The sequence below is a fragment of the Silurus meridionalis genome, chromosome 17 (assembly GCF_014805685.1).
Source record: "Silurus meridionalis isolate SWU-2019-XX chromosome 17, ASM1480568v1, whole genome shotgun sequence".
In the NCBI taxonomy this organism is placed as follows: Eukaryota; Metazoa; Chordata; class Actinopteri; order Siluriformes; family Siluridae; genus Silurus; species Silurus meridionalis.
The window spans coordinates 5,878,125-5,890,462 of NC_060900.1; the positions used below are offsets into that span (position 1 = coordinate 5,878,125).

A 12,338-nucleotide genomic window follows, 5' to 3' on the forward strand; every position below is an offset into this window, starting at 1 on the left:
GTAGAAAGCCCAGAATGAAGCACAGTGTTATGGTGTGACCAAGTGATGGTGTTTGTTTGTCTTCTGTATTGATACTGCTTACATGGACCCATTCTGCTCTCTGGACCTACCAGATTCATCCTGAAGCCATGATGAATCCACTCATTGCTGCTGAGAATAGCTCCACATGGACATCTTCAAGACATTTAAAATCACCATCAATAATTACACTTAGTAACATTGAAGACGGCTTTGGTCTGCAATTAATACAAGCTTGATGGCTTTAGACTACAATTGCTACAGGCAGTTTTACACTCGTGTCCATCAGTAAACAGTACTTAACCTCAACATTTTTGAAACTATAATGATTAAATATCTGATGTCACCCATATGAGCATGGATTCTCTCTTCTGAGTCTGGATCCTCTCAAGGATTTCAGAGAGATTTTTCGTTAGGGATAAACTAAAATTAAAAATTGTTATTAATTGATACTGTTAATTTAATTTTGTAAATCTGCTTCGTGACATTGTCCATAAAATGCTAAACATATAAAATGGAATGGAAATGAATTAAATCAAGTGCAGTATTAAAAACTTTGCAGCCATTGCAGACATTGTCAAAACTGACATTAAAGAAAATTAATCACCACCTTCTGACCAATCAGAATTAAGAATTCAAAAGCTTTGTGCTATAAAGGAGGTAATTACTGTGACAGTTACGGCACTGTAACAGCAGCCAGACCCTCAAGGAAAGTGCCGTTTCCTATTTCTGTGATTTTCTATGGCAATGTCACGATACTGTAATAAAAGATTATTCAATAATTTTATATTTAATATTTTCTCTGACTAATATTATTACTTATAATATTAAGAATATCTTGAGACATAAAATAACATTCATTTATACATCACAATGATATGTGACTAAATGTCACTGACTGAGTCCTTTGTCCCGTTGATCTGTTGTAATTCTGGACATTCTTACTGAGTTTGTTAGGAGTTAATCAGGACAAAAATCCTCTTTCCTGGAGAACTGGCTGCCATTTTTCATTAACATTAGAACAGTTTTCAGGATGAAGCCTTGGTATTAAATGGAATATGGTATAATAATGGCAGATTATGAGTCATCACTGCAGATACCTCAGCCTTGAGAATGGGGCCTTGGAGCATTGGTACATGTTTTATTGGAAAGTCAATTTGTAGAAAATATTTTTTTTTTTATATACTGTTAGGAGATCCAGTGCTATGAAAGAAAAGATTTGCAGAATAACAACTGCTCTTGACATTATCCACTGCCTCATTTAATGGACGGGTTCTCAAAGGTTTTACTTGTTATGTTTAAAAGGGAAGCGGTGAATAGCTGTCATAGGAGGCATGAAGGCTTCTGCGCATTTTAACAGACGTTTGAGTGTGTGGGTGTAATAAATTAGTAAAGGAACTTATTTATAAATCATGGAGGTATAAGACCTTTTCTATATATCTGTTTATGTTTATGTGTCCGGGGTGTTGTGTTTTTCTGTGGTTTGTAGCATCCTATTAATTACGTTGGGTCAACTAGTTTCTGCGAATGGAATATAACAGAAGTGACAGCTAAAGAATGAGCACAGACTCATGAGGAGTAAAAGGTCAACGAGATACTGGTAGTAGCATAATGAATGAAAACTGGCATTTATAAATAGCTGAAGAGAGAGGAACGGCGTATTGGCAAATAAATTATGCATACTGAGACGAATTCAGGAGCCAATTATGTCCACATCTAGCATATACACATCTATACACGTTTTTGCACTGTGTGTAAGCCTGTTGGAATCACCCTTAAATGTGGAATCCTGCATTGTTTCATACTAACAATATTTTAAACAGTACTTTTCCCTTCATTTCTAAGGAATCTTTGCAGTATTGAGAAGAGAAACACTTAGCAGTCTAAGAACACCCATTAAAGTGCATCAATTATTATTATTTTTTAAATAGCTAAGATAGACATCAGAGATAGTCTAACCAAAATAGAGTTTTTCTTCACTCACTAATTCTGTAAGACTGGATAAAAATTTCCGGGTTTTTACTGTACTTGTGAAATCAACCGATTTTTCCTTATTTCAAAATTTTTTAAAAATCCCTTCAAAATAAACTCTATTTTCCCCTAGCTAGCTCATTCACGGCAAAAATGCATTTCACTCTCAATAGCCTTTAAAACATGACTACATTTATCACACTAAGATATCAGTCCCAATCTAGAGAACATGGCATGATGGTGTATAAAGTTGCTGACTTACCACTTCAGGATCCTCAGTTTTGGCTACTGTCTGAATAAAGTTTAATATTATCAAAGTGTGGGTTTCCTTCTGGTTTCCTTCCACCTGTCCTATCCCAAAAGATGCATATGCCACTCTAAATTGAACCTAGGTGACACAGAAGGTGTGTATAGTTCCCTAGGAGTGTTCATAACTCACTTCTAGTGTTCCTCTTGATCTAGCAGAGTGGGAATACCAGAATAAAGCCATTCCTGAAAACGAATAAATAAACCCAAAACTTAAAACTGCTCCAGTCTCCTGTACACTGTGCTGCAAATGTGTCTGTTCTAATTTGACTATCATGAACATAAATATCAGAATTTCTTCAAGCCAGACAATGGATCATTGATTGGTGATAATGGACCTGAAGATAGACCATGGCTCGGGGTATGGGTAGATGAAGAGGTCATGCCTATTTGCCACAATATGCCATTAAAGCTACAAAATGAATGCCACACCGATCTATGCCTTAATTTGAAGTGACCACTGCCTCAGTTACTGAATGACTCATACTAAATGGTAAATCAATTAACTCAAGCAGAGGCTTTAGATATTGATCTTACTTTGAGCACAAGAGCACCGTGGCACACTAAATTTGTGCTCTTAAAAAAAAAATACACGGCCAACTGTGAAGCAAGTGAACTGGAGTAATAGCTGCATGTAAAATGCAGACATATAATATCTTTAAATGACTGTAGAAGGAGTCGTTGGCAATCGTTGTCAGACAATGTGCATTTCTCACCTTTATTACGCACACAAGAATGCGAATATGACTTCTACTGAACAAGTGTTGGAAAATCTTTTAGAAGACCAAGAGAGTACTGCATGAAAGATGCATACCTTCATTTTAAGTTCCCAGGAGCAGAGAAAGCATGAAAGTTCACTCAAAAGGTCTAGAGAGTACCTGATAGTGGGCTTTTAATTCAGAGCATGTGCCTTACCACACAGTCCTGCACGGTTCTCAAACTATGTTACATGAAGCCCCAGGTGTCTAAGATAGCATAGTTGTGGGTTTGTGCATTTTCAGTGGAATCACAGCCTCCTCCAATCAGAGGCATTATTATTCAAAATGATATCGTGGAGTCACACCTTGACTATTTATCAACTTAAATTTGAATTTTTAAATAAGAACGTTTCTTAGAATGTAATTATAATAATTATTGAAAAATAAAAAATAATATTTGTGTCCAGTATAAGCTTATTATATTTATTTATTTACTTACTTATTTATTTAATTTAGTTTAAGCAATTTTAAAACAAAAAAATGAGAAGAGAAGAGAAGAGAAGAGAAGAGAGAAGAGAAGAGAAGAGAAGAGAAGAGAAGAGAAGAAAAGAAGCTCTATCTTTCCAGCCCAAATATCTCCCAATAGGCATCTATTATTCAGCACTAAGCTTTTTCATTACCATTCATATAAGATTCTGCCAATGTGCAAAAAGCTATTTGCCATCACTGCCGCTGCACCACAAATATACCCATGGCAGCCATTCAAACATCTCATACACACAAACACAAAAAATTAAGAATATATATATACAGCATCTGCAACACAGTACACCTGCAGCATAGTCGCTGACTAAGTTTGGATTACTGTCAGTATGGAGTTTAGTATAATCCTAGTGTGGATTTCTTTTGGGGTCTCCAGTTTCCTCCAAAAATTGTCAACATCCACATGGCTGCACTAAATTGCCCTTTGAAGAAAAAAAAAAAACAGAATAAAGCAGTTACAGAAAATAAATAAATTAACCCAAAAATAAAAAAACTGATACAATTGTCTCTGGTCTCCTGGAAACTACACTGCACAACTGCCTCCTTCAATTTGACCATCACGAATATCAAGTTTTTTCAGAATTACTCCAAGCCAGAGAATGGGCCAACAACTGCTGATAATGGACCTAAGGACCTAATATTTAATATTACACAAATAGTATATTTAATATCTATATTTTCATCTTATTAAAGACAAAATCATTTAAATGTAAAGCTGTTTTTAGACATTGCAAATAAAAAAATAAAACATATAAGACTACCACGCATTAGACCTTTAATGAATTTGGCTGACGATCTATCTATTAATTAATGTGTTCATGTGTATGAACACGAATCGTAAACCTATGATGAAACCCAGTGTTGTAAAACTCAACCATGATAGTTTGCAATCAGAATTTCTTCAACTGTAAAGGAAGGAGTATGATTATGGGACTCCCTTTAGTTTTATTATACAGTAGATCATGATTCCAGCATGCTTTGCGATTTTCAAATTAATCATCCAGAGTAACCGACCTCACACACACACACACACACACACACACACACACACACACACACACACACACACACACACACACACACACAAACAAATACACTCTTCCATTTTAATTCAAGTCACAGTCACTGTGAGAGAGAGGCTGAGGTCATGCGTAGAGAGCAGGGTGATGTGTCTTTATAAAGGTGAACCGCATCCATCATGCACAAGAGATACAAGACAACTCATTAGTCACTGCAGTAGTGGTCGAGCCAAGCCTGTCACACACGTTAATGTTTTTGAATACACCCATGACCAAACAGAAGAGCTATGCAGACAGCTCTTACAGTTGACAGCTTCAGCTAAGCATTTAATTCAGAGTTTAACCTCTTTAAGCATTTTTAACAGTCAAACATTCTTTTACTGTATAAATAATCATTCTTATACTGTATTTACAGTGTAAAGGACTGGTAAGAAAAAGCTGTTTATCAGAGAACCCGACATGTTTGTTAGATGTTCTACAACTTAACTAAAATTGGATTCAATGTATGTCAGTATGTCATTCTTTAATAAATAGCTTTTTGTGTAGGCTAAAAACTGTGCTTAATGAGTTGAACTAATGTATCAAGTTGGCTGGAAGATTTTATTACTTTTCAAACAGTTTTAGCAGCTCTATTTTAAATGTTCAAAAAGATCAATCAGTGATCTCCATCGTTCCCAAAACAATCAGCGAATACCAGTCTTCCTAAAGATCAATAATCCGATCGCTTTTCTTCCCAAAGACAATTAATTGATGGACTTTCTTTAAACAAACCAATCACTGAATACTATTTATCTTAAAGACAAATCACTCATCACTATTTGTCTTAAAGAACAATCACTGAATACTATTGTTTCCAAAGACCGATCAAGTGTAGTAATAACATGTAACCACTATGTCCATGTGTATAATTTTGAAATTACACAGCTAATCAATGAGGCCAAGATATGATCTGGTCAGTTTTACTTTTAAGAATAAGTCTATCATGTTTTGAAAAAGATGACACCAGAGATAAGATGTAACAAAGCACAAATACTTTGTTAATGTACTTAATTAGATGTTTCTGGTATCAGTTCTTTACTTCACTAGTTATATTTCGTACAACATTTTACTTTTACTAATTACATTTTTTACACAATTATCAGTACTTTCTACTTCTTACATTTTCAAAACAGGTTCTTTACCTTAGTTTAAATCTATTTGGTGACATTATTTTTTCGTATCATTGAGCTCCGTTTTCAGCCCGTCAACCTGTTACTTGTCATTACTGGCTTATGCTGGTGTATCATTTCCTGGCTCTCACACACCACAGACGAATGCTAGCCTAAGAAGCTAACAGTGAGCAAGACAGAAGGCAACAAGAAATATAGGGCTAATGTGGATGAGACAGAGGGAGTCAGCGATGTAAACATGACTGAACAGAGACATTCCTGATCATCTAAACATCATCATCTTTTCTCTGCTTGTGTTCTATATGGTGGTTGTTCAGCCTGGATACATTCATTAGGTAACAGATTTTGAGATTTTTTTGTTTTAGTACATTAATATGATGGTAGTAATGGCTACTTTTTACTTAAGTACATGTCAAAGCTCAAATTTCTTTATTTTAACTGTGAAAAAGTGAAAAAGTGTAGTCAGTTCTTTAACTTTTACCAGACTATGTTAAAGCATGAGTATCTGTACTTCTGTGAGTAAAGGATGTGTGTACTTTTGCCATCTCTGGATGACCGTAACAATGCATTTTTAGATTGATTTCTCTGTCAAGCTGTCTATGCTACACTAATACTGAAATGACATACACTCATTTTTGAAGGTTAAGTTCAAATCCTAGCACTTTCCAGCTGCCACTATTGGGATCTTGTTCAACAAGCTTAATATTTAACTTTTTTTTTATTTTAATTGACATTTGCTTTAGATAAATGATTCAAAATGCTTCAGTCATTTTCTTTTTACTGTTCTTGGTAGGATCACCGGGGTTACTTTTTTGGATTTACAACATTTCCATACTACCTGTGAGATATAATCTCTCTGTGAAGTCCTGGATCTGTCTCATGCCTTCCAGTGCTTTACTATCAGAGGTGGAAAGTAATGAATTACATTTACTCGCATTATTGGAATTGAGTAGTTATTTTATGTACTTCTACCTTTTAAAGTAGTTTTTAAAATCAGTATATTTATTTTTTCTTAAGGATGGTTTGTTTCAAGTATTGTACTTAACTAAATTTAAAATAATATCCATTACTGAGTAAAAAAAAATAAAAAAAATAAAAAATAAAATAATAATGCATTGGGGGAAAAAAAAAACACACGCCCCAGAAACTACTGCACTGATTGGTTGATGGGGAAGAAAAAATTGAGAGACTGACTGAATTTTAGGGTTGCTAACTAATGTTAGCCAACTAATGTTAGCAACCAATGAATAAAAAGACATAACAGACAAAAAATAGTACTTTAAAAATAGAAATTTTGCTCCTGAGATCTTCTCAGCAAGACAAATATAATATGCTAGATGGATCAGAGAAGCTGTCACTCTCTCTCATACAGACACCAGGAGCCCAGAGGATGAAGATATAGTGCAATTTTTTACAGAAAGCTTCAGTTCACAGAGCACAGAGATTTCACATTCAAATTCAAGCTTAAATATCAAGCGTTTGGGTGCTAGAATTACTAATCGATTGTAGCCACATGTACCCAAACCTGTTCATATAATGTGGCATACATTATGTTAGCTTAGCTTACCTGTAGCTTGTAGCTGTTGTCAAAAAAGAAATAATTTTATCTTGATGATATTTTAACTAACAAAAAAGAAACTATATGATGTGTAATAGAGAAAATACAAAATCTAACTTTGAGGGGTTTCAGGTTAGTAACCAGTGGGTAAGTAGGTCATAGTAGGTGAACCTGAAAATAGTACTGACAGATACTCACAGAAACAAACCCATTTGCATTTCCCTTTGCTACACCGGCACCTCGAAAATGTTCTTCTCCTAGTTTTGAATTTTAATGCATGGCAAAATGAAAAGCAGAAATATGGCATTAGTTTGGCCTATTTATTTTCTGTGGGTTATTGAATAATGTTTTGAAAAATGAAATAGATGTTACATTTTAACATGACAATGGCAGTCAGGTTTCTGTTTAAAATTGGGTTTCAAATAAAAACTTTACATTTTAGAGAGTTTTGTTTTATTGACTATTGGGCAGGCAGCTGGCATTGCTTTACTGAATATTTTATATTTTTTATAGTTTATAGGCTAATTCCTTTATTGGTTTTATTGTCAAGTTTTCTCAGGCTACTTTTGTACAGTATTTTGTCTTGTTTTGTTCACATTTAGGCTTATTTTAGGCCAGGTTTATTGAACGCAGACCTAGATTTTGGATTAATTATTAAGTCTTGTTTTGTGCCTGGTTTTATTTACAATAAGATTTGTTTTTTGCCTAGTTTTATTGAATACTTGGGTAGTTATGGGGGCTAGATTATACTATTAGGCTAGATTCTGTGTGCTTGTACTTGACTTGACAGCCCTGTAAGTAGCTTGACCAACTTAATCAATTTCATCCTCTGATCAACTCATGGTTTGGCTTACCTGCTGGAAAACAGCCAATTCAGCTTTTCCAACAGTCATAAAACCCTTTAGGAGGTGACCTGAAGTACCTTTTAGAGACACTGAGTAAGTCTGGAAAGAAAGTGTTCTCTATAAAGAAATAAAAAACGTTTTACTCAATTGGGGTTTATCTTAAAAACTTATAAAGATGTTTTAACTGTTCTTTAAAAAAAATAAAAAAATAAAATTACAGAAAAAGCCCAGAAAATGCACCTACAATACTGAAATAGTGCAGAAGAAAATGAAAATGCCACTATTTCCTAATGAAGAGGACACAATACTGAAATGTATATTGACATATTAGTTTAGTACCGTAGGAAACAAATACAAAATGTATGTATTTAAATGTCAAACTATCTTTAGTATAAAGTCATTACTGTTGTATCTTATGGGAACGGCTTATCTGTGATTAATTATAAGTAATTTATAGTGAAGGGTAATTACTGAGATAAAGTTCCTGCCCACTATGTGATGCTTCGGGATGGTTGGACCAACATGAAACCCACACAGCTCCTGCTGGAGGCTCATCAGTAACCCAGGTCTTGCACCACACGCTGTCAGGATGCATGTAGACCTACTTTTTTTTAAGATTGATTATACCTGCCCCTGCATGAGTTCTAATATTGCCATCTTCTGGCCATATTCATCAACGATAGTCCAGGCTTGTTTCCTCTGAGAATTAATGGATCTGACTTGTTACACAGGCTGAGACTGGACTGTGTAATATTTCAGAAAATGAAATGTTATAATGTAAAACATTTTTTATGTTAAAAAAAACTGCACAGTTTATATATATATATATATATATATATATATATATATATATATATATATATATATATATATATTGTCATTACTGTGTCTAAAGAATTAGAAATCAGTGTGAAAACCAAGTGAACTTTATGATTTAATTACCATCTAAGCTCAAATTATCCCCAGCCATGTCAATATTAACAGAACTGATAAACCTCCCACAATATTTCCAGGAACACAGTCATGTGGGCGGGACATCGGTGCCCAACATTTTCTCTGCTCCATGTCTTCTCCAAGTTACAGTGGAGTCAGAGGGAAGAAATGGAGTCTCAGGAGCACTGGATGATCCACCTGCAGAGGGTCTACTATCCTACTCTCGCAGCCATCGGAATCCCTTGTGAGTATTCATGTTGATACTCATTTGCAAATACAGCATGTACATGTAATATTCTAATAGGATCACTAAGGAGAAAGTGGTGATAATTCCCATGCATACACTCAGAGAAAAAAAAGATAAAAGTCTGTGTGGCATTTTAATCTTGTCCACATAGGGCTGGGTGTGCTCGCAAGTTTTTACTTTCCTAAATTACCTGTAATCAGTTCATCTTCGTCAATTCTTCGTCATGGCTTTTGCTTTGTTGTGATAAAAAACCTTGCAGCCAAACCAGTGGAAACCTTTGGAACCCTAAGATGATCCTAGATCATTTTTAGTGCTTATCCTTCAATTCATCTTATGATTCATTGATGAATTTCTGACAACAATAAAGCATCATCTACTCAATTCAACAAAAAATGCTTTATATTTCCAAAGGCACCTAGACAGGATCCCAGTTAAAAAAAAATACTTTTAAATTATAAATAATGTAGGGTCTGCAAAAATCTTAATGAAAATGATGAATTGTGATCTTTCGCTTTGTCCTGCAGCAAACATTATGTCTTTCGTGATTTTCTGGAGACGTAAATGTATGCTCTCCAAATCGAGCACCTTCTACCTGATAGCCATCTCTATAGCTGACACAGCTGTCCTGCTGTTCATCGTAGTGTTGGAGCTCTCTATTAAATACCTCACAGTGGAGCCCTTTTGGTCTCAGGAACCATGGTGCAGCCTAAGGGACATCTTCACCTATGGCGCCTCCAACACTTCTACGTGGCTGGTAGTGGCCTTTACTGCAGAGCGTTTCCTCTCTATTACTACCTACAGTCTCAGGAAGCAGTTCGGCATACCTCATGGTACACTATGGACCATCTGTATTATCTTTGCCCTTGGTCACTTGTTGGCGTTGCCCTATTACTGGGCCTATATATCAACATACAGGCAGGATCTGCAGCGCTGGTTTTGTATATATAATCCCAATGCCACCACTCACTACACACTTGCCATGGTGAGCATGCAGACTATCGTCTCACACATTTTGCCATTTGTCATTATCGGGGTTTTAAACGGCCTGACGCTGCGCCAGATCTCCCTCACTAACCGAGTGCACACAATATGCACATCGGGCCAAAAAGTGACGCCACTGCTACGTTCACGGAAGAGGAAATCCGTGGTGCTTTTGGTGACCGTCTCCATGACTTTCGTGTTGCTGACCATCACACGCTGTATCACTCAGATCATCCTGCGCACCAATGGCTGGACGTTGGATCGCGATGACTACAGCCTGAGTATAAACGTTGCGGCAAATCTTGGCACCATGTTTAGCCTCAGCAACGCTGCCATTAACATGTACTTGTATGCGTGCACACAGACCAAATTCAGACAGGAAGTTATAACCTGTGTCAAATATATTCTGTGGAGATTTCGCTTGATCACAAATGATCCATCAGGAAACATATGAGGCACTATTTGGAAAGTTGATGGCGTAGAAACACTTATTTTATTATTGAAGTCCAACTCTCTGATAAAAAATACAAACATACAGGCTCTAAGGGTTTACTTGGAGTAACAAACTAAAGAACACAAAGTTAAAAACTGCATATTTTTTCTCAAAAAGTGCAAAGTGCAATATTGTGTGTATAATATGCCAGGTCCGATCACATTTATATTGTTTGTTCACCAGCCTGTATTTTCCTTTTAATGTTCTGAAGTTATTGTAAATATTGCAATTAATGTTCTTGATCCACCTTTTTTTTTCGGATCTTACAAAGAACTTGGAAATTGCAATGGTTATGAAGTCAAATGTGCTGGGAATGTAGTCAAATACGTTTCTAAATCGCATGCATTACCGTGTTGCTTGTAAACCTTGATGTTTAAGAAATGACACGTATTTCCGCATCATTTTTCAGTTTCATCAGTACAAAGATGATTTTGCAGGTATAACAATATAAATTCCATGAATGAATATTCACTTGGTAATTGTTTCATGTTTTATTGATTTAGCATGCAATGATTTTTTCTTCTATGTTCAGTTTTAATAAAAGACACATTTTTAAAAACATCTCAAAACATGTGTGTGTTTCTGTTAACCTTCAGTCAGTAAGCTAGAAAGAGTGTAAGTGTCAATATTGAAAAAAATCATCAGTTTTACAAATGAAAGATTAATTTATTTCCTTTCTAAAATAAGATCTAAGTAAGCTATAGAACATGTCAGAACAGATTGTAACAGCAACATAATCAATATCAGGGGGTGAGGCAGATACAGTCATTAACCTGAAATTGATCGAGGTTTCTCTTAATGTCTTTATTCCTCTAAAACCAAAATATATTGGCTGACATTTTTAAATGTTAATATATTTCTTAATATGTTTCTTACAGTATGTTGCTGAGAATCTAAAAAGTTCTGACTCCTTAAATGTTAAATGACCATCTTCTTAGTGAACTTCACAAGATCAATTTGTCTGTGTGAATATCTGTACTGAAGTGAGTGCATTAATATAAACCTGTGATTATTGCCAGAGTGATTGTCAGAGCTTCGAGCTTCATTTATAGAAAAATAAACAAATTGTTCCAGATTCCAGGATTCAACAGTGTTGTGGCGTAAATATCCTCTAATGACTTTGATGCCAGTCCATTCTTCATATCAGATTTGGATAAAGAAATGCACGTTTCAAAAATATTTTTTTCTCCCCTCCTATTTTTCTGTTGTTTGCTTCGTGTTTAAGACATCTCATTTGCAACGATTTTTCATTTAGATATATTATATAATATACATACTTTTATACTTCGTAAACATCCTACAGACTAAAGCATGGTGAAACCAAACTGGTGCCAGTAATTCACTTTATTGGTTACCAGAATGTACACATTGAGAATTCATTTTGAGCTCACCTTTAAGAGCTTTCAAACTGGCATAAAACTGAATCAGTGTCTGGTCATGTTGATTCAATCCTCCGCCACCTCCTTTTCACAGGTTTATTCCTCACAGTCAGTTGGAACACCATAAAACCACCCTTAATATTGCCTTTGTGCAAATATGCTGCATCTATGAGGCGTT

The 12,338-nt window shown here is 35.3% G+C and overlaps 1 protein-coding gene across 1 annotated transcript; it reads left to right on the forward strand.

The window, feature by feature from the left end:
* Nucleotides 1–9,150: 9,150 nt before the first annotated feature.
* On the forward strand, nt 9,151–10,846 carry LOC124399742 (probable G-protein coupled receptor 139). The gene is made up of 2 exons (XM_046870892.1): nt 9,151–9,304; nt 9,832–10,846. Exons 1-2 carry the CDS (start codon nt 9,151–9,153, stop codon nt 10,740–10,742), a joined length of 1,065 nt encoding a protein of 354 aa, XP_046726848.1. The 3' UTR covers nt 10,743–10,846.
* The last annotated feature ends 1,492 nt before the right edge of the window (nt 10,847–12,338 follow it).

Coding starts and splice junctions, on each gene's coding strand:
- LOC124399742 (XM_046870892.1), top strand. CDS start 9,151: ATGTGGGCGGGACATCGGTGCCCAACATTTTCTCTGCTCCATGTCTTC. Junction 9,305..9,831: donor CGCAGCCATCGGAATCCCTT/GTGAGTATTCAT, acceptor TTTGTCCTGCAG/CAAACATTATGTCTTTCGTG.